At 66.8% G+C, this 25,611-nt stretch overlaps 1 protein-coding gene across 1 annotated transcript in view; it reads right to left on the bottom strand.

Annotated features, from left to right (window-relative positions):
• Nucleotides 1–25,611, bottom strand: part of KDM6B (lysine demethylase 6B) — a 41,877-nt gene that overhangs the window by 9,629 nt on the left and 6,637 nt on the right. Inside the window, 17 exon segments of the mRNA XM_054005662.1 lie at nucleotides 150–221; nucleotides 722–786; nucleotides 1,111–1,316; nucleotides 1,840–1,945; nucleotides 2,990–3,116; nucleotides 4,200–5,503; nucleotides 5,505–5,957; nucleotides 6,311–6,595; nucleotides 6,912–7,043; nucleotides 7,386–7,553; nucleotides 7,783–7,875; nucleotides 9,641–9,869; nucleotides 10,090–10,188; nucleotides 10,432–10,558; nucleotides 11,093–11,225; nucleotides 11,751–11,840; nucleotides 23,166–23,299. Coding sequence (XP_053861637.1) covers nucleotides 150–221; nucleotides 722–786; nucleotides 1,111–1,316; nucleotides 1,840–1,945; nucleotides 2,990–3,116; nucleotides 4,200–5,503; nucleotides 5,505–5,957; nucleotides 6,311–6,595; nucleotides 6,912–7,043; nucleotides 7,386–7,553; nucleotides 7,783–7,875; nucleotides 9,641–9,869; nucleotides 10,090–10,188; nucleotides 10,432–10,553 — 3,461 coding nt within the window. The 5' untranslated portion in view covers nucleotides 10,554–10,558; nucleotides 11,093–11,225; nucleotides 11,751–11,840; nucleotides 23,166–23,299.

Below are 25,611 nucleotides of genomic sequence, written 5' to 3'. Positions count from 1 at the left end.
CGCCCAGCCCAGTCCTCCTCTCTTCCTAGGGGCAGCCTGTCAGAGGGGGGCTCTGCAAACCCACCCACCCGTGCCCCCAAAGGAGCCGGGCAGGTGCGTGGGGGTCAGATCCTCCCCCCGCCTCCCTGCCCCCCACCCCGCCCCCTCACCGCTTGGCGTCAGACAGGTCGATGTTGGTCCCGAATTTGATGATCTGGTGGGATTTCTGGTCCGCGTTGCTGCTGGGGAGAGAGAGGCTTTATGGGGGTGCGGGGAGGGGTCCCCCGGCTCTCCCTTCCCTCTGTCCCCCACCCTTTCCAGCTCAGGGATAGTGCTCCCCCACCCCCAAGCCCCGTATCCCTCCTGCAATGAGCGTGGAGCGATCCCCACACAATGAGGTCACGACTGGCCCCGAACAATGGGTCGTGTCCCTCCCCACCCCCACTTCCCTATAGCGCCCCAAAACTGGGAGTCAGGCCCCCTCCGATGCGATCCCCTCAAACGCCAGGCAAATGTTGGGTCACATCTCCCCACAGACTGCCCCAAACACAAGACTGCAGCCCCCCTTCAATATTGGGGGTCCCTGCCCCCCAACCCGACAATACTGGGGTCACAGCCCCCCACAGCCCCCCCAACACTGGCCCACTTCCACTTTATTCCCAGAGGATAAAGGAGCAGGCAGGGCAGGGTATGCAGGGGGGCACCCCAATTCCCTCCCCCCACCCCCATGCTCCCATCGTACCTGGGGGGCGTCTCCGTGGTGCTGTCGGGTTCTTCGGTGTCATCCTCGTCACTTTCCTTTTCCTCCTGCTCCAGAGAGAGTGCGTCAAACCAGGCCCCACACACAGCCCCCCGTCGGCACAAACCGGGCTCCCCCCCACACGTAGCCCCCCTGTCGACACAAACTGGGGCCCCAAACACATAGCCCCCCGTTGGCACAAACCGGGCCCCCCCCACAGCCCTCCGTCGGCACAAATCGGGGCCCCCAACCCACCATTGGCACAAACCGGGGCCCCCCATCAGCACAAACCGGAGCTCTGCCATGGGCACCTGACACCCCCTGGAGATGGGCTCCCCCAGACGTGCCGACGGAGGGTCCTGGGCCCCCCATTCCCCGTCCCCCACACTGACCTGCAGCGACTCCTGGAAGGAGGAGGCCTGGTACTGGGCGTACTTGGCGATGGTGGTGTGCGAGCGGCTGCTCTCGCACGGCCACACCTGGCGGGTGCCCGACAGGTCCCAGTTCTCGTCTGAGGGCTGCTGCACCTGGGTGCGGACCTCCACGGCGTGCTCCCCACTGGCCTCCACCAGAGTCTTCGTGCTGAACAGGCCCAGGTCTGGGGGAGGGGGGATATGGGCGTGGGAGAGAGTCACGGGCCGGGCCCCCGTCCCCCAGAGCCCCCCCGTCTGCATCGGCCACGGGAGAGAATCACAGGCAGCCCCCCCCCCCCCCCCAGAGCCCCCCCGTCTGCATCGGCCACGGGAGAGAGTCACGGGCCGGGCCCCCGTCCCCCAGAGCCCCCCCGTCTGCATCGGCCACGGGAGAGCGTCACGGGCCGGGCCCCCGTCCCTCAGAGCCCCCCCGTCTGCATCGGCCACGGGAGAGCGTCACGGGCCGGGCCCCCGTCCCCCAGAGCCCCCCCGTCTGCATCGGCCACGGGAGAGAGTCACGGGCCGGGCCCCCGTCCCCCAGAGCCCCCCGTCTGCATCGGCCGTGGGAGAGAGTCACGGGCCGGGCCCCCGTCCCCCAGAGCCCCCCATCTGCATTGGCCGTGGGAGAGAGTCATGGGCCGGGCCCCCGTCCCCCCTGCACCCCTCTCCCCATAGCTCTCCTCCCTCCCTCCCCGGTGAGGCACTCACTGAGGCGCAGGGAGCCGGCCAGCCCCCGGATGACCGTGATGGGGTTCTTGGGGTCGGTGCAGAACTGCAGCAGGACGGGCGAGAAGGCGTCGCGTTTGCTCTCCAGCTGCCATGGGGAGGGAACGTGAGAACAGCAAACGTCCAGTATCCCATTCTGCTCCCAACCCCCTCTGGTATCCTTGTCCCCGCAGGTATCCGCGTCTGCTCCCAACCCCCTCTGGTATCCCCGTCCCCCCCATCCCCCCCAGTATCCCCGTCTGCTCCCAGCCCCCTCCGGTATCCCCAGCCCCCTCTGGTATCCTCGTCCCCCCAGTATCCCCGTCTGCTCCCAGCCCCCTCCGGTATCCCCGTCCCCCCCGGGCCCCTCCGGTATCCCCGTCTGCTCCCAGCCCCCTCTGGTATCCCCGTCCCCCTCCAGTATCCCCGTCTGCTCCCAGCCCCCTCTGGTACCCCGTCCCCCAGGGTATCCCCATCTGCTCCCAGCCCCCTCTGGTATCCCCGGGCCCCTCCGGTATCCCCGTCTGCTCCCAGCCCCCTCCGGTATCCCCGTCCCCCCCATCCCCCACAGTATCCCCGTCTGCTCCCAGCCCCCTCCGGTATCCTCAGGCCCCTCTGGTATCCTTGTCTCCCCAGTATCTCCATCTGCTCCCAGCCCCCTCCGGTATCCCCAGCCCCCTCCGGTATCCTTGTCCCCCCAGTATCCCCATCTGCTCCCAGCCCCCTCTGGTTCCCCGGGCCCTTCCGGTATCCCCGTCTGCTCCCAGCCCCCTCTGGTATCCCCGTCCCCCCCCGGTATCCCTGTCTGCTCCCAGCCCCCTCTGGTACCCCGTCCCCCGGGTATCCTCATTTGCTCCCAGCCCCCTCTGGTGTCCCCCTCAGTATCCCCGTCTGCTCCCAGCCCCCTCCACTAACCACAGACCCCTCCGGTATCCCTGCCCCCCCCCCCGACCTCTCCGGTGTCCCCATCCCCCCGGGTGCCTCCAGTATCCCTGTGTGCTCCCAGCCCCCTCCGGTATCCCCATCCCACCCCAGCCCCGTCTGTTATCCTCTTCCGGTATCCCCGGCCACCTCCAGCCCAGACCCCCAAGCTGGTATCTCCCGCCACACGAGTCAGATTCCTGGGTCCCCGCCCCCTAGCGGCATCACTCACGTAGATGCTGGGCGTGGGGGGGTTGAGTTTCTCTCGGGGCAGCTTCTCCTCGGCGTTGATGAGGGGTTTGACGGACTGGGCGGCCGACAGATACGACTCCTTGAACTTCCCCTTCACCTTGGCGTGCCTGGGGGGAGAACACAGCCCGTTGGGGGCGGGGCACATCCTGGGGCTGGAGTGGGGGGTATGGGGCGGGGCGGGTCCCAGGGGCCGGGGTGGGGGTGGGTTTGGGGCAGGGGGAGTCCCAGGGGCTGGGGGGTTATGGGACAGGGGGCGTCCCAGAGCCCGAGGTGGGGAGGCTATGGGACAGGGGGCTTCCCAGTGGCTGGGGTGGTGAGTTATGGGGCAGGGTGGGTTCCAGGGGCCGGGGTGCGGGGGTTATGGGGTGGGGGGGTTATGGGGCAGGGAGCATCCTAGTGGCTGGGGTCTGAGGATCATTGCAATGAAGGGGATGTAGTGATCCCCACTGCCCACTAGGTGGCTGCCTTGTCCATCACTGAACCCTGCTCTGTCCCCCTCCCCGTTACAGCACAGGGCTACCACCAGGGGCCCAGGAGGCATGTGGAGGTGTCGGGTCCGTCTGTGTTTGTGGGGAGGGTTGAGTGGGAGTATGGGGGTGCCAAGAGGGGGTACGTGAGAGCGCTGCGGGGGTGCTGCATAGGCAGGGGGGAGCTGGGGGTGCTGGCAGGAGGATGTGGGGATGCAGGTGGGGGGATGGGAGGTGCACAGGCAGAGGGGAGCTGGGGGGGCTGGGGGGCAGATGTGGGGGTGCAGGTGGGGGGATGGGTGCACAGGCAGAGAGGAGCTGGGGGTGCTGGTGGGTGGATGTGGGGTGCACAGGCAAGGGGAGCTGGGGGTGCAGGCAGGGGGCTGTGGGGGTGCAGGCGGGGGGCTGCAGGGCGCACAGGCAGGGGGAGCTGGTGGGCAGATACAGGGGTGCAGGTGCGGGGATGGGGGGCGCACAGGCGGGGGGAAGCTGGGGGTGCCGGGCGCCATGGTGGGGACTCCGGCGGCGGGCGGGGGCACACAGGCAGGGGGAGCTGGGGGTGCTGGTGGGGGGCTGTGGGGGTGCTGGCGGGAGAATGGGGGCGCACAGCCAAGGGGACTGGGTGGATATAGGGGTGCACGCGCACAGACAGGGGGAATCTGGGGGTGGTGGACGCCGCAGTGGGGGCTCCGGCGGCGGGCGGGGCCGGGGGAGGGCACTCACTTGCTGGCCCGCACCACGTCGGCGGCGCTGTGGGCGATGGTGAGCTCGGCCAGCGGGAGGCGCCGCTCCTCCACCTCGGAGGCGATGAAGGTTTCCTTGTCCCCGCTCTCCACCTTGATGAGCCGGATCTTGAGTTCCTTGGGGGGCCCCTCAGTGAAGGAGCGCAGCTTTAGCAGGTCGGCTGGGCACACGCTGGCGGGGCCCGGGCCCTCCTCCTTGCGGGTGGGTGGGCGGCGCTCGGACTGGGAGGCGGCGGGCGGGGACGGCTTGCTGGCTCTGCCCGCCTCGCCCTGGGCACCGTTCTCCCGCGCCTGGCAGTCCGTGCGCTGCGGGTCCAGGTTGCCGAGCACCTGCCGGTTCTTCTCCTTGGGGGCTTTGCCCTCCCGCCGGTGCCGCCGCCCGTCCTTGCCCGCCCGCCGGTGCCGCCGGTGCTCCTTCTCCGGCCGGCGTGGCGGCGTGGCTGGGGGCGTGGGCGGCCGGGGGGCTGGGCTGGGCTCCCGCCCCGCCTGCTCCACCAGGGTCTCGCAGGCCCGGCTGATTTCTTCCAGCACCTCTGACTCCGTCTTGGGGGCCCGGGGCTCCGGCGAGGCCCCCGCCGGCTCCTCGCCCCGGGCGCCCCCAGCCCAGGCCTGGCTTGAGGTAGAATACGGCGAGGAAGACGCCGGTGGCAGTGGCGGCGGCGGGGCCGGGGGCTTCTTCGCCGCGGCGGGGGGCTTGGGCCGGTAAGCATGTTTCTGCCCCTCCAGCACGCTGGCCAGCGACCGCAGGAGGCTGGCCGTGCTGGGCGGGCCCTTCCCTGCCTCCTCCCGCTTGCCGAAGGGATAGAGCCGGGGCGGCTCCGGCTTGGGGTACTCGAACGGGGGGGCCGGCGGTGGCTTTGGTCTGGCCAGGGGGGGCGGGCCGGGCAGGAGCGGGGCGGGAGGGGGCGGGAAGCCGGGAGGGGGCCCGGCCTCCCGTTCCTCCTCCTCCCGCCGGATCGACTCGTCCAGCATCTTCATGATGTTGGCCAAGCCGTCGGGCAGGATCTTGGAGAACTCGGGGGGCTCCTCGAACTGGTCCTCCAGGGGGGGGCCGGGGAAGTCGAAGAGGCGCCGGGCCGCCCCGGGGGGCATTTCCGGGGGGGGCCCCGGCTCTGGAGGCAGCGTCTTTGGGTAGGAGGCCCTGGGCGGTGGGGGCGGGGGGCTCGGCTGGGGCCTGAAGTGTCCTGAGGTATTTGGGGGGCCGGGGGAGGACTTGGGGACCCCCTCCCCGCCCTCCAGCGGCCGAGCTTCGCGGGGGGGCGTCTCCAGCCAGAAGTCGGGGGGGGCCGGGGGGCTCCTGCTTGGCAAAGGCGCAGTGGTAGGTGGGCGGGGGCGGGGAGGGGGTGGGGGGCGGTGGGGGGCTGGGTTCGCCCTCCCGCCGGGGCGCCCCGGCCCCCTTACTCCCCTGGCTGCTGGTGGTGGAATCTTGGAAGCCCCCCCGGGGCCCGGCCGAGTCGCAGGGACCCAGCTGGGGCTCCCCCCCACACCCGAACAGGATCTCGTCCAGGGGGTCCCCCCCGGCCGCACCCTCCCCCTGGTCCCGGACGCCTGGGCCCTTCAGCCAGGGCAGGGGGGGCGGGGCAGGGCCCGGATCGGGGGGCCCCCGGCTGGCGGAGGAGGGGGGCGGGGGGGCGCAGGGCCGGCTGGAGGAGGGCCGGGGGGCAGGACCGGGGGGCGGGCACTCCACACTCTCCGGGGCCGGGCTGGACGGCGCTGGGGTTTGGTAACGGTCAGGAACCTGCGGGGAGGAGCAGAGAGATGGCAGCCAATCAGACACCAGGACTCCAGCCAGAACCGCCCCCCCCGAAGACACCAGGACCCCCCCGCCTCCCCCAGACACTGGGACCCCAGCCACAACCCCCCCGCACTCCCAGGCACCGGGACCCCAGCCGGACACCCCCGCCCACCCCAGGCACCGGGACCCCAGACAGACCTCCCTCCAGACACTGGGACTCCAGCCAGAACCTCCCTGTCCCTCCCAGACTCCCCCCAGGCACCGGGACCCCAGCCAGAACAACCCCCCGGGCTGGAGAACCCCCCTGCCTCCCCGCCCCAGCCCGGTCCCGCCGTCCCCACCCAGCCTCCACTCACCAAGCTGGGGCCCGGCTCCCGCCGCAGGGTCTTGCTGGTGGAGGGGCCGGCCGGGGGGGGCCGCGGGGTGTAAGGCACGCAGGTGACGCTGGCTGGTGAGGTGCTGGGGTCCGGCCGCCCCCGGGGAACTCGGCTGGCTCTAAGGTCACTTCCAGTGGAGCGGGCCTGGCTGCCGAGGCTCTCTCCAGAGGGGCGGGGGCCAGGGGGCAGGCGGTGTGGGGGTGGGTGCGAGCCGTAGGCGGGAGCCGGGTACGGGAAGGGGTGGGCGACCGAATTCCTCGGCTCCTGCGGGAGGGAGAGAGACAGTGAGAGAGAGAGAAAGAAACAGCGCGGGGCCGGTCCCCTCTAGGGGGCGCCGGGTCCCACCCGGCCCCAGGACAGGGACTGGCTGGCTCGGGGGGCGGGGAATGGGGCAGGAGCCTGTCCCCTCTCGGGGGCGCCGGCTCCCACCCAGCCCCAGGGGCGGGGGGGGGGGGGGGCAGCAGAGAGCCAGGGTTGAATAAGGCCGTGAGTCCAAGGCCCCCCTCCCCTGGGGGCTGCCCCCTGTGGGTTAGGGGGCCCGGGAGGGCGTAGTGGCCGGGGGGGCGAGAGGGGGGGTTACCTGTCTCTCCGGCGCAGCCACGTTCTTGCGCTCGGGCCCCCATGTGTCGCCATGGAGGGGGTTCCACAGTCCGGGCTTGGGCAGCTGGTAGTGGGGGGTCCCCGAGGGGGGCTGTCCGGCCACGTTCCCGCTCTGCTTGGGGGGGTGGGGAGAGGGGGTGAGTGGGGCTGGGCTCTGCCCTGCACTCAGCCCTGGGCAGCTCAGGGGAGACCCCCCCCACCTTGGGGATCCGCCTCCCCCTCCCTACATCCCCCCTGGGATCCCCTGCCCCCCGCACCTGCCCCGGGACCCCCTCCCTTCCCCACATCCACCCTGGGATCCCCCCCCCTCCCCCGCCTGCCCCTCGGGTCCCCTCCTCCACCTGCCCCTGGGACCCCCTTCCTCTCCCTTCCCCACAACCACCCCGGGAACTCCCCTCCTGCCCCTGGGGTCCCCCTCCCCCACTTCTCTGCCCCCCCCCCCCCCCGCAGCTACCTGCTCAGGGCTGGCGCTCCTCCTCCTCTTCATGGGGCTGGGCAGCTCATCGCTGTGCCCGGGGTGGGGTGGGTGCTGGGCAGGGGGGATGGGCTGCACCACGGGGGGCTCCATGGGGGGCGCCGGCCGCTTCAGCTGGGGGCTGCGCTTGGCTGAGAAATTCCGCTTCTGTGGGGGGGGCGGGGGGAGAAAATATGGGGGGCGGGGGGGGTGAGAGCCACACCCTTGAACCAACCCCAGCCCCTGGAGGGGGGGAGCCAATCCTCCCACCCCCCCCAGGGGTCCTCTCCCCCGCCAGCTCTCCCACAGGTCCCCCACCCCCAGGGGCTCCCCTCCCCCGCCAGCTCTCCCACTAGTCCCCCACCCCCAGGGGCACCCCCCCCCATCAGCTGCTCACCTCGAGGTGCAGGAGGTTCCACACCTGCTGCAGGGGGGGCAGGGCCTTGCTCCGGTGATGGGACGAACCCGAGTGGAAATTCCACAGCTGAGCCTGGCGGGGGGGGTGGCAGAGATGTGGGTTGGGGGGGGAGAGTCTGGCGCCAGAGTGACTGACTCACCACTCACCTCCCACCCCCACCCCCCTGACCGGTACCCTCCTCCCACCGCCTCCCACCCCTCATCTGTCCAATGGGCCAGTCCAGCCCAGAACCCACCTCCCCCAATCAATCCAATGGACTCACCCGGCCCAAAACCCCCCTTCCCCAATCAATCCAATGGGCCCACCCAGCCTAGAACCATCATCCCCTATCAGTCCAATGGGCCAGTCGGGCCCAGAACCCCCCTCCCCCAATCAATCCAATGGGCCCACCCAGCCCAGACCACCCACTCCCACCCCCCGCTCAGGCCAATGGGCCCACCCAGCCTAGAACCATCATCCCCGGTCAGTCCAATGGACCCGTCCGGGCCAGAACCGCCCTCCCCTGATCAGCCCCATGGACCTATCCGGCCCAGAACCCCCCTCCCCAATCAGGCCAAAGGGCCAGTCCAGCCCAGAACCCCCCTTCCCCAATTAATCCAATGGACCTACCCGGCCCAGAACCCCCCTCCCCCAATCAGCCCCATGGACCTACCCGGCCCAGAACCATCATCCCCGGTCAGCCCAATGGACCCACCCGGGTGTTGCCAACTCCACATAGCAGTCGCTAGGTGTCGCTGTCTAAGCTCTCAAAAGAAGCCAACAATGTCACTGAACAGAATTTCCAGAGAATTACACAGAGAATGACACCCACGCACCCATGCACACACTCACACACACACCCACAGCCAGGCAGGTACAGTCACAACATCATTCACAAGCAGCTCAGTCGTGTTCATCAAATCTGTTCCGCGCTCTTCTGGGCGGTTAATTTCAGCCGAGCCTCCTTTGCTTGCCAGGCAGGGCCCAGAGCCCGGGGTGTTCGCCTGACCTGAGCTCGCCTGACGTGAACTCGTTCGCCTGACCTGACCTGAGTTCGCCTGACGTGAGCTTGTTCACCTGAACTGAGCTCGCCTGACGTGAGCTCGTTCGCCAGACGTGAGCTCGTTCGCCAGACGTGAGCTCGTTCGCCTGACCTGACCTGAGTTCGCCTGACGTGAGCTTGTTCACCTGAACTGAGCTTGCCTGACGTGAGCTCGTTCGCCAGATGTGAGCTCATTCGCCAGACGTGAGCTCGTTCGCCTGACCTGAGTTCACCTGACGTGAGCTCGTTCGCCTGACCTGACCTGAGTTCGCCTGACGTGAGCTCGTTCACCTGAACTGGCCCAAGGCCCTGTCTCATCCCACCCCACCGTCCACCCGTGGTGGGCTCCTCGCTGCCTAGCCTCCGGTTCCAACTACGGAGTGGCGAGAAAGACGACATCTGGGTGTGAACGGGCCGCCCGCTCCCAAAGTGCGCCTAGCTTGAATTAGCCCCCCCCAAACGTCTTTCCCTCGCCTGTGGGTTCTGGTGACCTCAGCCCAGGAGACGTAACATTGCCCGGGCGTGTGACGGACAGTTGGACGAGTGCGCTCGAGCTGCTGGTGAACGCTTCGGCGGACGGCGATGGTAATTTCTCACTGCACAGGCAGAGATTTCGCACGGGGTCACTGGCACACGGATTTGCTCACGCGGGAAAACCAAGAACTCACTAAACCTCGTGACGAAGCCCGGAACCACCACGTCCGATCCATGCAAAGGGCCTCTGGGCCCAGACCCGTGCCCCAGATCACTACAACGGGCGCCTGGGCCCAGACCCCCCACCCCAGATCAGCACAACGGGCCCCCGGGCTGCCCCACCTGCTGCAGGCGCCCGATGCGGGCGCTGATCTCGCTGTAGTTCCCATAGTCGCGCTGGTAGCGGGCCGCATTCTGGTAGCACCGCACGGCCTCCTCCCAGTCCTGCTCCGACTCGTAGACCTGCCCCAGCTGCTCCCACAGCTGTGGCTGCACTGGGTCCCGCAGCAGGGCCTGCACGCAGCCGTGGATGGCCTCCAGCTTGCCATGCAGGGGCCGGGGGGCAGAACTCCTGTGGGGTGGCAGGGACCGTGTCAGACTCAGCGCGCCCGGCGGGGGGGGCGGGGGGGGGGGCAGGACTCCTGGGTTCTCTCCCCAGCTCTGGGAGGGGAGTGGGGGCTGGTGGGTTAGAGCAGGGGGGGCTGGGAGCCAGGACTCCTAGGTTTTCTCCCCAGCTCTGGGATGGGCTTCCCCCCACCCTGTGTCCGGAGATCAAGAGCAGCAACACTTACCCAGAGGGGAAATAGGGTTTGTTGGGGTGCCCGATATTAGTGCCATGAGGTGTTGGGAGATGTGGGGGCAGCTGAGACTGTCCGATGCTGGCAGAGCACCTGGGGGACAAGGAAGGAGAGACGGTTAGACAGACAGAGGGTAAGGGATGAGGTTTCGGGGATGGGGCCCGGGGCCTGTCCCCTCTAGGGGGCGCCAGCTCCCACCCGGCCCCAGGGTGGGGACTGGCTGGCTCAGGGGGGCGGAGAAGGGAGCACCGCTCTAGCCAGTTCTGTGCCCCCCCCCGGGGGCGCTGACAGATGGGGCGAGCTCCCCCTGGGGTGGGGGGTGTCCCACAGACTCACCTGCCGCCCGGGAGCCATGGGCGGGAGTGGCCGGGGTTCCAGGCCCCGCCGCAGCTCAGGCTGCTGAGAGCAAAGGGATCCCGTCCGGCCCGGCCCCCCAGCTGTTCCACGGTGCGATGCATCCAGCCTGCCGGAGATGGGGAGCAGGGCGGGGTTACATGGTGCCTCCGCCACCCCCAGGCAGGGCACAAGGTGCAGCCTGCCCCCACAACCCCTCCATACCCCCCTCAGTCCCCTCCTCCAACCCTAATATCCCCTCCCCCACCCTCATCCTGCCCCCTTTCTGCCCCAACATCCCCACCCCTCTCCCTGTCCCGTCCCCAGAAATCCCCTCCCCCATCCCTCCTCCCACCTTCCCAGACATCCCCTCCCCCACTCCTCTCCCTGCCCCCAAGTCCCCTCCCCCTGCCTGCCCCCACATCCCCTCCCCCACCCCTCCTCCAACATCCCCTTCCTCACCCAACATCCCCCCCACCCCCTCCCTGTCCCCACATCCCCCCTCCCACCTGCCCCGATATCTCCTCCCCCTCCACACCAGACATCTCCTCCCCCACTCCTCTCCCTGCCCTCAAGTCCCCTCCCCCTGCCCCCCCACATTCCCTCCCCCATGATCCCCCTCCCCTCTCCGCCCCCCCCGTTCCCGGGCTGGGCCTGGCCTCACCACTTCTGCTGAGCTGGATGCCTCTGTCCCCCCCTCCGCCCCCTCCGGGGTGCGAGCGACGGGCAGCCCCCGCGGCTCCTTCTGGCTGAGACTCCCCCGGCGCCGTGGGGAGCCGTCACAGCCTCATACACCACTGTGGCGAGAGCGGGGGTCAGCCATGGGGGGGTTGGAGTCACCTCAGGAGGAGGGGGGGCAAGAATCACCTCAGAGGGGAGGGGAGAGGAGCTAGAATCACCTCGGGGGAGGGGAGGGAGTTGGATCACCTTGGGGGGGAAGGGACGGGGGGCACAAATGACTTGGGTGGCTGTTTGGGGGCTGGGGTGGGGGTGGACTCCCCTGTACAGACCCATTCGGGGAACCCCACCCCTCCCCCACTGCCCCAACTCCTCTCCCAACTACCGAGCACAGAGCTAAAGCGGGGGGGGGGGGGGGGGGTGAATCAAGGCCAGGACGGGGTTAATGGGGGGGGAGGAAGTGGGTCCAGGCCGAGACGGGGTTAATGGGGGGGTCCAGGCCGAGACGGGGTTAATGGGGGTTGCAGGGCGGCCCAATTGAGGCACAATGTGGGGGGAGGGGCAGTTTTGCTAAACTGGCTCCGCCCCCCGGTGCGGGGTTAACCCCTTCCACCCCACCACTCCCCCCCACCTCCAGGACCCACCTATTGCGACTCTCTCCAGGAATCCAGCCAATCATGCGGCGCCCCCCCTCTGGCTGCCAATCATCGTCCCCATCCGTCCTCTAGCGCAGCCTGGAAGAGACCAATGGGAAGCCAGACGGTCACTGCAGGGCAGGGTCTGGGGCGGGAGAGCCAATGGGAACCAGGGGAGGAGCAATACGCAACCAATAAGGTGAGTCCGGTGAGATGCAGAGGTGGGGGCGCTTCCGGGGAGCAAACCAGGAGGAACAGCAGGGGCGCCGTGGGGCAGGACTGAGGGGCAACAGGGGGGGCGGGGTGGGACCGAGGGGCTGTGGGGGGGCTTGGGGGAAGCTCAGGGCTGGGCTAGCAGGACTCAGGGGCAGCAGGGGCCATGGGGTGGGGCTGAGGGGCAGCGGGGGGGGGCCGTGGGGCGGGGCTGAGGTGCAGCAGGGGGGCTGTGTGGCGGGACCAAGGGGCAGCAGCAGGGCTCGGGGGAAGCTCAGGGCTGGGCTATCAGGGGCCGTGGGGCAGCAGGGGCCATGGGGTGGGGCTGAGGCGCAGCGGGGGGGGGGCAGTGGGGCGGGGCCAAGGGGCAGCGGGGGGCCCGTGGGGCAGGGCTGAGGCGCAGTGGGGGCTGTGGGGCGGGAACCGAGGAGCAGTGGGGGGGCCGTGAGGTGGGGCTGAGTGGCAGCGGGGCGCCGTGGGGAGGGGATGAGGAGCAGTGGGGGGCCGTGGGGTGGGACTGAGGGGCAGTGTGGCCCGGTGGGGCAGGGCTGAGGAGCAGTGGGGGTGCTGTGGGTGGGACCGAGGGGCAGTGTGGCCCTGTGGGGCAGGGCTGAGGAGCAGTGGGGGCGCGTGGGGTGGGACCGAGGGGCAGTGTGGCCCGGTGGGGCAGGGCTGAGGAGCAGTGGGGGGCCGTGGGGTGGGACCGAGGGGCAGTGTGGCCCGGTGGGGGCAGGGCTGAGGAGCAGTGGGGGTGCTGTGGGGTGGGACCGAGGGGCAGTGTGGCCCCGTGGGGCAGGGCTGAGGAGCAGTGGGGGGCACCGTGGGGCGGGACTGAGCAGCCGCAGGGCGCTGTGGGGCGGGCACACGGGACAGACAAGATCTCACAGGACAGCGAAGGACCCACACATGGGCTCTGCCCCGGTGCAGCAGGTGGAGGTCGGAGGGGGGGAGCCGCCGCCACCACCGCCTCTGTCCCTCCCTGGCCTCCGTGACTCACCCCAGCCCCAGCCCCGTCACGCCAGGCGGATGCCGCCCAGACGACACCCCCCCCGCCCCCCAACCCCACGGCCCCGTCTGCTTCCAGCTCTCTCCGCCCCCGGGCACCGGAGTGGAGCAGGGGGGCGGTGGGTGACAGACATGGGGCACATGGACGGGGAGTGCCCCCGCTCTGGGCCCCAGAGGGAGGTGACGCACATGGCTCGGGGGGGCGGGACGGAGCGGAGCTAAAAGCGGCTGCGGCTGGGGGGCTAAGTTTGGGACCGGGGCAGGAAGTGGGCGGGGTGGACGTACGCTCCCAAGGGAGACCCTGGCAGGACGGCTGCTGCCCGGCACACGCCAGTGACATGCGACACCGCCATGCGTGGACACGCTAACAACACAGACATGCCAACCAGTGATGAGGACATGTAGACATGACAATGACACATGTGGCAGGGCCGTGTCATGTACTCGAGGCCCCCAGACTCTGCCACCTACTCACGCCCCGGGCACTCTCACTTTCACATGCGTGCGTGAGCTCCTTGGGCACGGCGGCACACTTGTGCGCTGCATGTTTACACACGTGATCGTGCCGTGCCCAGCTGTGCACACGTGCTCGGAACATTCACACGCGCCTTCCTCTCCCCCCTATATTCCCCCCACGCCGTTGCCGTCATGGCCCATCCTGCGCTGTGGGGATTTCGGGGCTGGCCCATGACGCGTGTGCGAGCAGAGAGGAATCGTGCAGCACGACGCCCGTGTCAGACATACTTGCTCCGCCCCCCTCCTCATGACAGTTTATTCACATCCCCTCTGGCCGGAGGCAGGCTGCCAGAGCTGGGGGGGCACAACAGGGGGCGAGGGTGTGAATGGGGGAGTCAAGGGGGGGGGTGGGCCCACAGGAAACCACTTCCTGTGCAAACAGCTGGACACACACACACACACACACACACATCCCAGCAGGGGGCAGCGCCGGACACACAAACACACACACACGAGCTGGGGGCAGCGCTGCGTGGACACACATAAACAAACACTCACACCAGCGGTTGGCAGCGCTATGTGCACGCACACACACACACGCACACACCTGCGTGAACACACACACACACACACCAGCAGTTGGCAGCGCTGTGTGCACATACCCCTGCGTGAACACACACACACACACACCTGCGTGAACACACACACCCCAACAGTTGGCAGCGCTATGCGCGCGCACACACACACACGCACACACCTGCGTGAACACACACACAACCCAGCAGTTGGCAGCGCTGTGTGCACATACCCCTGCGTGAACACACACACACGCACACACACCAGCAGGGGACAGTGCTGGATACACACACACACACACACTAGCAGTTGCAGAACTAGTGTGCACACATACACACACACACCCTTGTGTGAACACACAAACATAGACACACACACACACCAACAGGGGGCAGCATTGGACACACACATACACACACACTCACACAAACTAGCTGGGGCAGCGCTGCATGAACACACACACACACACCAGTAGGGGGCAGCTCTGCATCAACACACACACACACACACACACACACGCACACATGCTGGGGACAGCACTGTGTGAACACACACACACACACCAGCGGGGACAGCACTGCGTACACACACACACACACACACACCAGCTGGGGGCAGCACTATGTGAACACACCCACACCAGCAGGGGGCAATGATGCATGAACACACACACAGACACACAGACCAGTAGGGGGGCAGCGTTGCACGCACGCACACACACATATACACCAGTAGGGGGCAGCGCTACGTGTGCACACACACACACACACACACACACCAGCAGGTGCCAGCACTGCGTGAACACACCCACACACCCAGACCAGCAGGGGGCAATGATGCGTGGGGACACACACACACACACACACACCAGCAGGGGGCAGTGCTGCGTGCACACACACAAATACACACCAGCAGGTGCCAGTACTGCGTGAACACACCCACACACCCAGACCAGCAGGGGGACAATGATGCGTGAACACACACACACCAGCTGGGGCAGCCCTGCGTGAACACACACACACACACCAGTAGGGGGCAATGATGCGTGAACACACACACACACACACACACCAGCAGGGGGCAGCACAGGGTGAACACCCCCACACCAGCGGGGGGCAGCGCTGCGTGAACACACCCCTACCAGCAGGGGGCAGCACGCCCCCCACCCCTTCGCTCTCGGGCATGGCACCAGTGACCGGGCCGGGCTCCCTGTGAGTTCCGGTGGCGGCGCTGGGCGTGGGCGGGGTAAGCCCGGCCGCCCCGCCCATCCCCGCCGCGCCTGACGGAGGGAATCTCCGTCCCGCCCACGCTGGCCGGGAAGCTGAGCGGTGCCCGCCGGCGGCTGCCAGGAAGGGCATGAGGCAGAGAGACAACGGCACCTCACGGTGCCCCATGGCCCGCCCCCCTGAGCCATGGGGCTGGATCGGCGCCCCCTAGAGATGACAGTGCCCACCCTGCCCCCTTGCCAGGTGCCGGGGGAGTTCCCGGGGGTGGGCACTGGGAAATGACCTCTTCCTTCCCCTTCACGGCTACGTTCTCTGAAGCGGCCCCGGGGTTCCTGTCTGGGCTCTGCCTTTACTAGAAAAGGGAAGTAGCAGCCCTGACTCACACAGGCCGGGCGGGGGGCGGGGGGCACGAGCGGGTGGTGATACACTGGCGTGCGAGAGCACGCACGAGTGTGCGAGGGCAGATGCTTGTGAGAAGGGAATGTGCGACCGGGCGGTGGAGGCCGAGCACGCAGGGCACGAGCGTGCCAAAGTCAAACATGCACCGCCAACCCGTCGCCGACAGCATGGGCCATGCAAATGAGTGTGCCACAGTGACCGTGCATGTCAGAGTGTGCATGTGTGTGAAAGTGACCCTGCATGTGTGGACATCTGCACGGGTATGGCGGTGCAGCTGAGAGCATACATGTGCAAATGAGCGTGCACAACTGACTGTGCGTGTCAGTGTGTCTTGCCAAGTGTGCGAGACCCGGTGATGGGTGAAGAAGTCCGTATTTGGGTGTGAGGGTGCATATAAGAATGTGTGTGACAATGCAGATTTCAGGGAGCGTGTGTGCACGTGAGGGGCACCGGCAGGCATGCGAGACCGACTGGTGCACCTAGGCGTGAAAAGGGCATGAGCAGAGCTATGCACAAGCCAGCGGGGCCGCACATCTGTCTCAGTGCAATCGTGCAAGTGTGCTGAGCCTTGCGTGTGTCGGCGAGAGTGCATGCGGGCGAGTGTGAGTGAAGGGGGGGGTGAACGGGGGCAAATGTGCACGCGTGTGGCCGCAGTGCTGTGCAAGGGGAAAGGGGGCACTAGTAGGAGGGGCATCCCAAGGGGCTGATGGGGTGGGGAAGTGGGGCCTGGCAGCACTAGGGGGCGGGGCCTGAATTGGCTCCGCCTCCTTCGATGAGTCAGAGGTGGGGGAGTGCTGGGGTGGGGGGTTCCCTCCCCGCACAATCACTCCACAGCTTGGAGCATATGGCGGGGGGGAAGGGGGGAGTTACACAAGGAGACCTTCACACGCATGGAGCCAGACATGCATGCGTGCACTGAAAGGAACGCCCATGTGAACGCCCACAACTGAGTGCATGACCAGCCCCTCCCCGTGCATCCCCATGAGCCCCACAGTTCAAACCTGCCCCCCCCATATGCTCTGAGCTGCCCCCCTGCACTCTGGGCACCCAGCCCCACTCCTCCGTGCATCCCCTCGCACGGCTGCTGTGAATCTGAGCGAAAGCTGAGCCCGGCCCTAGATCCCGCCCGGGGGTGGGGGGATCCAGCCCGTCTGGGAACTGGGTGGGGGGGAAGATTCACTGACGACAGGCGGTGGGGAACCCCCACCCCCTCGGGGGTCAGAGTCACGTCAGCGCTGAGTCAGTGCCGCACCTGGAAACCCACGTGTGCACCGACCAAAAGACTTATCACAACTGCCCGTCCTCCCCAGACCCGCACACCCCCAGCATCACGCAACCGGCACCACAGCGATAGAGACACACGCACCCGGCATCACACAAGGTCACACACACGCCGCATCCCACGGTAAACCAGGAAGCATGACAGAGACAGCACCGCACGGTGTCAGATAGTGTCACTCGATGACCTAGAGACACACAGGGTCACACACACAGGCACCCCACCCACACCTGCACAGGATCACTGTCACACACACACGGACAGGCCTCCAACACGGTGACACACAGACCCAGTGACACAGAAAGGCACAGACAGCATTTCACACACACACACACACACACACACACACACAGTTGGTGTCACACACACAGGGAGACCCGCACGTACCGTGACCCACACACACAAACCTTGTCTCTCTCTCTCTCTCTCACACACACACACACACACACACACACAGAGTGAGCCATAAACAGGCAGAGCCATACACATGGGGCAAAGTGACACATGGGCAGACCAACACACAGCGACACACATACTCACAAATATGGTGACACATACACAGTGACACACAAACATGGGCAGACCCCCCCACCCAGTCAGACATATACAGTGACACACACAGGTGACACACACACAATTACTGTCATACACACAGGCAGACGCACGCACACAATGACACACAATTACTGTCACACACACGGGCAGAGGTGTGCACACAGTGACACACAGACACAAACACAATTACTGTCACACACACACACACGGGCAGACCAGCGCACTCACACAGTGACACACACGGGCAGACCCGTGCACTCACACAGTGACACACAATTACTGTCACACACACACGGGCAGACCCCCACACACAGTGACACACATGGGCAGACCTGCATACTCACACAGTGACACACACACACACACACACAGTGACACACAATCACTGTCACCCACACGGGCAGACGTATGCACACAGTGGCACACAGACACAATTACTGTCACACACACACGGGCAGACGCGCGCACACAGTGACACAGACACAAACACAATTACTGTCACACACACACGGGCAGACCCGCACACACAGAAACACATATGGGCAGACCCGCGCACTCACACAGTGACACACACACACACAATGATACACCATCACTGTCACAAACACGGGCAGACCCACACACATGGGCAGACCCACACAGGGAAACACACACACACAGGCAGACCTCCCACCATGACACACATACAGTGACACTCACGGGCTGACCCCCCCCCCCACAGTGACCCACACAGTGACCCACACGTCCAGCACTGAGAAGAATGGGGCTGGCTCACACACACACCCAGACCCCTTGGTGCGGGAGGGGGGGCCCAGCAGTCTGGAAGTCCCCGACCCCCCAAGGGTTAACAGCTCTGGGATTCCCTCCTTCACATGGGGGGGGCGGGGACATGACAGATTTCCAGCCCTCCCCCCCCGCCCCCCCAGCTGGGTACAACCGTCTTGTAACGGCTACCCACAACAAAACACCGCACAGGCGGCTCTGTGCCCTACGCACACGCTGGGGGACACACAAGGACAGGGCAGAGAGAGACGCACACCATTTGGGATGCACAAACACACACCAGAGACACACAAACACATCGGCAAGAGAAAGTCACACCCACACCCACCTTCCCCATACTAAAGAGAGACACTGTCTCACTGGACAACAAAAATCACACGCCGGAGACAGACAAACTCACAACACAGAGGAGTCACACGCGAGTTGAAGAGAAACACAATCACACACCAAGCACTGGAAAGAGACAAAAATCACAGCCCGGCACTCAGAGGCCAGACAGGCGCACACCATCTCCCTCCCCAAAACACACTTCTGAGAAACACACAGACACACACACACACACACACACACAGAACTTTGAGACACACACACAATCACACCGTCCTTTGAGCCAAACAGACACACTGTCCACACACACAGAGATCTTTGAGACACACACAATCACACAGTCTTTCAAGACACATACACACACACAAAATCATGCCGTCCTTCAAGACACACACAGACACACACACAATGACACCGTCCTTTGAGAGACACACACACACACTCCCTACACACAATCACACAAAGTCACAAATCCAGGAGGCCTGGGGGGGGGTCCCATCACCCGTACTCGACTCACCCCCGGCACCCCCACGAGGGAGACACCGTCATGCACGCCGGCAGTGGCGCGTGGGGAGGGTTCCCGGCCCGGCCTTACCTCCTGGCCTCCGTGGGGCAGGCGCCCGGTGCCCCCCTCCAGCCAGCTGGGGGGGAGGGGTCAGGGTGTGTGTGTGGGTCCCAGGCCCCCTCCTGGGCCGGGGGGTTGCCACGGACAGGCAGATGGGACAGGCGGATGGACAGGCAGACGGACACTCCGTGTGCCGCACTCGCTGCTGCCGGCTCCCAACTGGCTCCGGGGCCCGCCCGGCTCCTCCTCCCGCCCCCCCCGCCCGGGGTCCCCCCCCCCCGCCAGCCACGCTGTGGGGGGGGCCAAGCCCGGCCGTGGGTTCCGGACACCGTGACTCAGGTTTAAAGAGCTGGGTGACATCATCCCCCTTCCCCGCCCCCCTCTTCCTCCACCCCCCCCCCCCCCGCCGGCCCTGCCCCACACCCAACCTAGCCCCCTCCCTGGGAACCCCGGCCCTGCCCCCACACGGCTCCCACCCAAACCAGCCCCCCCCCCCCCCCGGCCCTGCCCCACCCGGCTCCCACCCAACCTAGTCCGTCCCCTGGGAACCCCGGCCCTGCCCCACACGGCTCCCACCCAATCCAGCCCCCTCCCCCCCCCCGGCCCTGCCCCACCCGGCTCCCACCCAATCCAGCCCGTCCCCTGGGAATCCCGCCCCCAACCCTCGCCACCCTGCTTCTCCCCCTAGAGAAACAGACACACACACACCCTGGGAGAGCACAGAGCCACACTCTGAGACACAACCACACACACAATATCACACACACGCCGGGGAGACATTACACACACACACACAGGGTATCACCAACGCACACACTAAGGAGACCAACACAGACACAGAGCCACACTCTAGAGACACAACCACACACACACACAACACTATCACCAACACACACACCAGGAGAGCCACAGACACAGAACCACACTCTGAGACACAGCCACACACACTATATCACACACACTGGGGAGACATTACACACACACAGTATTACCAATACACACCCAATACACACACTAGGGAGACTCACACACAGAGAGAGCCGCACACAGTGAGACACAACCACACACCAAATATCATAGACAACACACACAAGAAACACAAACACACACATACTGAGTCACAGACCCACACACAATAGCACAGCCACAAGAGACATAACCACACACACACAAAAATCACTCACACAGGAGACACAACCACACACCCAATATCACAGACACCCACATGCCGGGGAGACCCACACACACAGATCCACACACTGAGACACAACCCTCCCCCACAATATCACAGACACAGGAGACACAACCTCACAAATGCAACATCACTCACACAAGAGGCACAAGCACACACCCACAATATTACAGACACACACGCCGGGAGAACCACACACACAGAGCCACAGCCACACACACAGTATCACCAACACACAATCAGTGAGACACAACCACACACCCGATATCACAGACAACACACACAAGAAACACCATCCCACACACGCACAATCACTCACACAGGAAACACACACACAAACACACAGAGTCACAGCCCCATACATGAGACGACCCCAGGGAGAATATCACACACACAGGAGGCACAACCGCACACACAATCGCAACACACTAGCACAAACAAGACCACACACAAATGGGAATCACTGAATGGGCGTGCGAAGGTTTCACCCCGGGCCTGTCACCATGGTATCTGGGCACCTCCCGTGTCCCATCAAGCGTCATCGGGAAATCAGGGTGTCCCCGTCCCCCGGATTATGCCTTTTACATGGTCCAGGCTCTGCTGGGGGCAGGGCTGGTTTTGGGAGGCACTGGAGGGGAGGGCGGCTGAGTCAAAGCCCCATAGCCCCTCCCTCAGCCCTATGGGGCAGCGTGGGAAATCAGCACTGCCATCGTCCCTTTAAACCAATGCCTGCCAGGGGAGAGCGCCCCCTGCTGAGCCCCCCATCCCCCCTCCTTGCCCCACAGCGCCCCCTAGTGCCGCTCTGGGGCATTGAACAACTGCACTGAGCTACTCACTCAAATGCTGGCAAATAACGGGTTAATATTGCTGTGGTTCAGGAGTGAGGGGCACCGGCAGAGCTGGGGGGAAGGAGGGGGGCTGCAGGTCGGGAGTGAGGGGCACCGGCAGAGCTGGGGGGGACGAGGGGGGCTGCGGGTCGGGAGTGAGGGGCACCGGCAGAGCTGGGGGGGACGAGGGGGGCTGCGGGTCGGGAGTGAGGGGCACTGGCTGAGCTGGGGTGGGGGCTGCGGGTCAGGAGTGAAGGGCACCGGCAGAGTTGTGGGGGAGGAGGGGGGCTGCGGGTCGGGAGTTCGGGGCACTGGCCGAGCTGTGGGGGAGGAGGGGGGCTGCGGGTCGGGAGTGAGGGGCACTGGCCAAGCTGTGGGGAAGGAGGGGGGCACCGGCAGAGCTGGGGGGGCAGAGGGGGGCTGCGGGTCGGGAGTGAGGGGCACTGGCAGAGCTGGGGGGGAGGAGGGGGGCTGCGGGTCAGGAGTGAAGGGCACTGGCAGAACTGGGGGGCGCGGGGGGCTGCGGGTCGGGAGTGAGGGTGGCTGGATGCAGCGTGGGGTTAACTCTGGAGCGGAGCCTTTTAAGGTCATGGTGGCTTGGGGGGGGGGGGGACGCTGAGGTCTGTGGGGGCGGGGGGGCGTGGGAGTGTGATTCATTTGTTCTCCCCATTCCGATTACGCAGAGGAACCTCCCCCCCCCCCCGCCACACGCCTTTCCAGCTGCCAGGCCCTGCGCCAGGCGGCTGCTGGGGAGGTGGGAGGGGAGGGGGACAGGGAAAGGATCAGGTGAGGGAGCCCGGATTGTGTGTCGCGTTGGTGCCTGGCATGTGACCGCACGAGAGAGATGAGTGCACGGGCAGTGGGGTCACTAGAGTGTGTCCCGAGCCGTGCCCAGGTGTCTCTGGGCGCGAGACAGACGGGGGGTGTTGTGTATGTGTGCGAGAGAGCGAGACAGTTCACGAGGGTGTGCGCTCCTGCACAGGGGCAGGAGCGGGCATGGGGCTGTGCAGGGTCCCTGGAAACGTGTGTACTTGGCAGCGACCAGGCAGCGGGTGGCGTGGGCACCACGTCTGTCACCGGGCATGTGCCTGTGTGGCCACACGCCTACCCCTGAGTGGGCGTCGGCGTGAGCGTCCGTGTCAGCGCTTGCACGAGCGTGTCCGTGCGAGGGCATCTGTGCTGGGAGTGCGCATCCGTGCATGGGCCGTACTGCCTGGTAGCGGCCACCGGTCCTTGCACCATGCAGGGAAAGCTGCTGGCCAGCAGCGTGGACTGGGCACAGGGGACATGTCCTGCCATGGGGCAGCCGAGATGATGGAGGCAGGGGGCAGCCTGGAGCACTGCTGAGATGCAGCCACTTCTGGGGCAGGACGGCTGGTTACATGGGGACCCCTCGCCCAGCGCTGAGATGCGGCCACCTCTGGGGTGCGACGTAGGGGTAGTGAACAGCCGCACAGTTGCAGCTGGGGGGCGGGGTGGGAGTGGGGGTCTGGGGTTTCCCCATGGGGCGGTCCCCCCGCTCCTACCTTTGCGTCTTCCACCCCCCAGGGGCCAAGCTGGCGACGACAGAGGGTTCAGGGTGGAAGCAGCCCCGTCCCCCGCCCCCCACGGCTACGCCCGGGGGTTGCCCAAGGCAGGACGGGCTGACGCAATGGGCAGGAGCTTGCGCAGAGCGGGCAGAGCCGGGCACGGGACAGGAAGGGAGGGCGCGGCGGGGTGGGGGGGAGGCTAGGGGGCCAGGCTGGGGGTCAGCAAGGTGCCATGGGGCACGCTCTGACCCACGGCCACGCATCCTGGGCCTTGTAACCATTCAAATGGATAAGAGACAGAACATGACGCCTCCCACAGCACGGTGCCCCCCCAGCCCCCCCACGGCACAGAGCACCCCCACGGCACAGCTCCTCCCAATGAGCACGGGCTCCTCCCCCCCCCCCCCCCGCCCTGCAACATCCCACCCTGAGGGCGGAGGGGGAAGGTCAATGGGGCGGCCAGGCGATATGGGGCCTCAGTCAGTCACTCACCGTAGTGGGAGGAGTCTCGTCTCCGCTCTCTCATTGGCTGGGCCCCGCTCCGGGCGCATACGGGAACCAGACCAGTAGATGGGGCTGCAGAAGGGGGGGCTACGCCCCAGCCATACTGGGGGGGGGCACTGGTCCTGTGGGGGGGGGGGCGGGAGGAGAGACAGACGGTTAGAGAGGTGACCCGGGCGAAGGCCTGTGAGTTACCCCGCCCCCACACCGGGGCAATCCCCATCCGCAGGGACATGGTGGGAACCCAGGAGTCCGGGACAAGCCGCGAGCCGGGATCCACTCCGCGTCCTATCGGACTATCACGGGGTGGTGTGCAAGGGATCCCCATGCACACAGGCACCCTGCGCTCTTCCCCAGAGGTGGCCGCATCTCTGTGCTGGGCGAGGGGTCTCTGTGTAACCAGCCGCCCCGCCCCAGAGGTGGCTGCATTTCTGCGCCGGGTAAGGGGTCCCTACGTAATCAGCCTGGCTCCCCCCAACCCTGCCAGTGCCCCTCACTCCCGACCCACAGCCCCTGCTAGCTCAGCCCTGCCCCCCCCAACCCCTGCCGGTGCCCCTCACTCCCGACCCGCAGCCCCTGCTAGCCCAGCCCTATCCCCCCCAACTCTGCCGGTGCCCCTCACTCCCGACCAGCAGCCCCTGCCAGCCCAGCCCTGCCTCCCTCAGCTCTGCCGGTGCCCCTCACTCCCGACCCGCGACCCCTGCCAGCCCGGACCTGCCCCCCGCAGCTCTGCCGGTGCCCCTCACTCCCGACCCGCAGCCCTTGCCACCGTCCCTGCCCCCCCCAGCTCTGCCGGTGCCCCTCACTCCCGACCCGCAGCCCCTGCCAGGCCAGCCCTGCCCCCGCCAACCCCTGCCGGTGCCCCTCACTCCCGACCCGCAGCCCCGTGTTGTGTTTTGCCCGAGGCCGGTACCTCGGCTCGTGGGCTCCCAGCAGCGCCGGGATCCGGCAGAGATCAGCTCCCCGCCCCGCCCCCCAGCGCGTGCCCCACAGGTCCAGCTTATCAGGGCAGCAAGCTGGGGGCGGGGGCCGGCTCCGGGCGGCACACCTAACGGGCAGGAGCCAGATAGCAGCAGGGCTGGGCGGGCTGCACCCGAGAGAGACGCCCCCCCCCCCCCCGCCGACTGCCAGCATTCACCCCCACAGTGGGCCCCCCCCGAAGGCCAGTATTCACCCCCTGCCCTGCTTGGGGTGGGCGTCCCGGCTGGCCCTTGCCAGCTGCCGGCACAGAGGCGCCGTGTGTGGTGTTGGGGGGGGATTCCCAGCCCCCCTCACCCCCCGCCCCAAGGGATAATGAGCCAGTGTGTGCAGACAATGCGGAGGGGGAGGGGAGCCCCTCCAGCTGGGACAAGGGGCCCTTCAGAACCAGGGTGGGGGGGGGAGGAACTCCAGCGCTGCAGCTGGCAGAGGGGGCAGGTGCCAGCCCCCCCTCCCATGTGGCCCCTGCATTGCGGGTCACCACCCTGCACACCCATGGGGGGGCAGAGGGGAATGGTCTGGCAAAGTGCCCATGGGCCCAGGATCCAACTAGTCCCCACTCCCCTCCCAGAGCCAGGGAGAGAACCCAGGAGTCCTGCCTCCCAGCCCCCCCCACGATCTAACCCACCAGCCCCCACTCCCCTCCCAGAGCCGGGGAGAGAACCCAGGAGTCCTGGCTACCAGCCTGCCCACCTCTAACCACCCAGCCCCCACTCCCCTCCCAGAGCCGGGGAGAGAACCCAGGAGTCCTGGCTCCCAGCCCCCCCTGCTCTAACCCACCAGCCCCCACTCCCCTCCCAGAGCCGGGGAGAGAACCCAGGAGTCCTGACTCCCAGCCCCCCCTGCTCTGACCCACCAGCCCCCACTCCCCTCCCAGAGCCGGGGAGAGAACCCAGGAGTCCTGGCTTCCAGCCTGCCCCTGCTCTAACCACTAGCTCCGACTCCTCCCACTACCTGCAGCTCTAGCGGGAGGCTCCACCTCCCCACCAGCTGCTGCCCTGTCCGATGATGCAAGACCCAGTAACCTGGGGCAGGTGATGATGTAACGGTTCCGGGAGGCTGGGGGGGCAGCTGGACCCAGAGCCCTGGGACCCCAGAAATATTTCGGAGTGAGCCTGAAACCACCGGAGCCCATGAGGGAGTGGAGCAGAAGCTGGGCTGGGGGGCGGGGGACAGGGCTAGCAGGGGCTGCGGGTCGGGAGTGAGGGGCACCGGCAGAGCTGGGGGGGGCAGGGCTGGGCTGGCAGGGGCTGCGGGTCGGGAGTGAGGGGCACCGGCAGAGCTGGGGAGGGCAGGGCAGGGCTGACAGGGGCTGCGGGTCGGGAGTGAGGGGCACCGGCAGAGCTGGGGGGGGCAGGGCAGGGCTGGCAGGGGCTGCGGGTCGGGAGTGAGGGGCACCGGCAGAGCTGGGGGGGGCAGGGCAGGGCTGGCAGGGGCTGCGGGTCGGGAGTGAGGGGCA

The sequence above is a fragment of the Malaclemys terrapin genome, chromosome 15 (assembly GCF_027887155.1).
Source record: "Malaclemys terrapin pileata isolate rMalTer1 chromosome 15, rMalTer1.hap1, whole genome shotgun sequence".
NCBI lineage: Eukaryota > Metazoa > Chordata > Testudines > Emydidae > Malaclemys > Malaclemys terrapin.
Note: the sequence above shows the minus strand (reverse complement) of the source record. Positions and strands in the feature narration are given on the sequence as shown.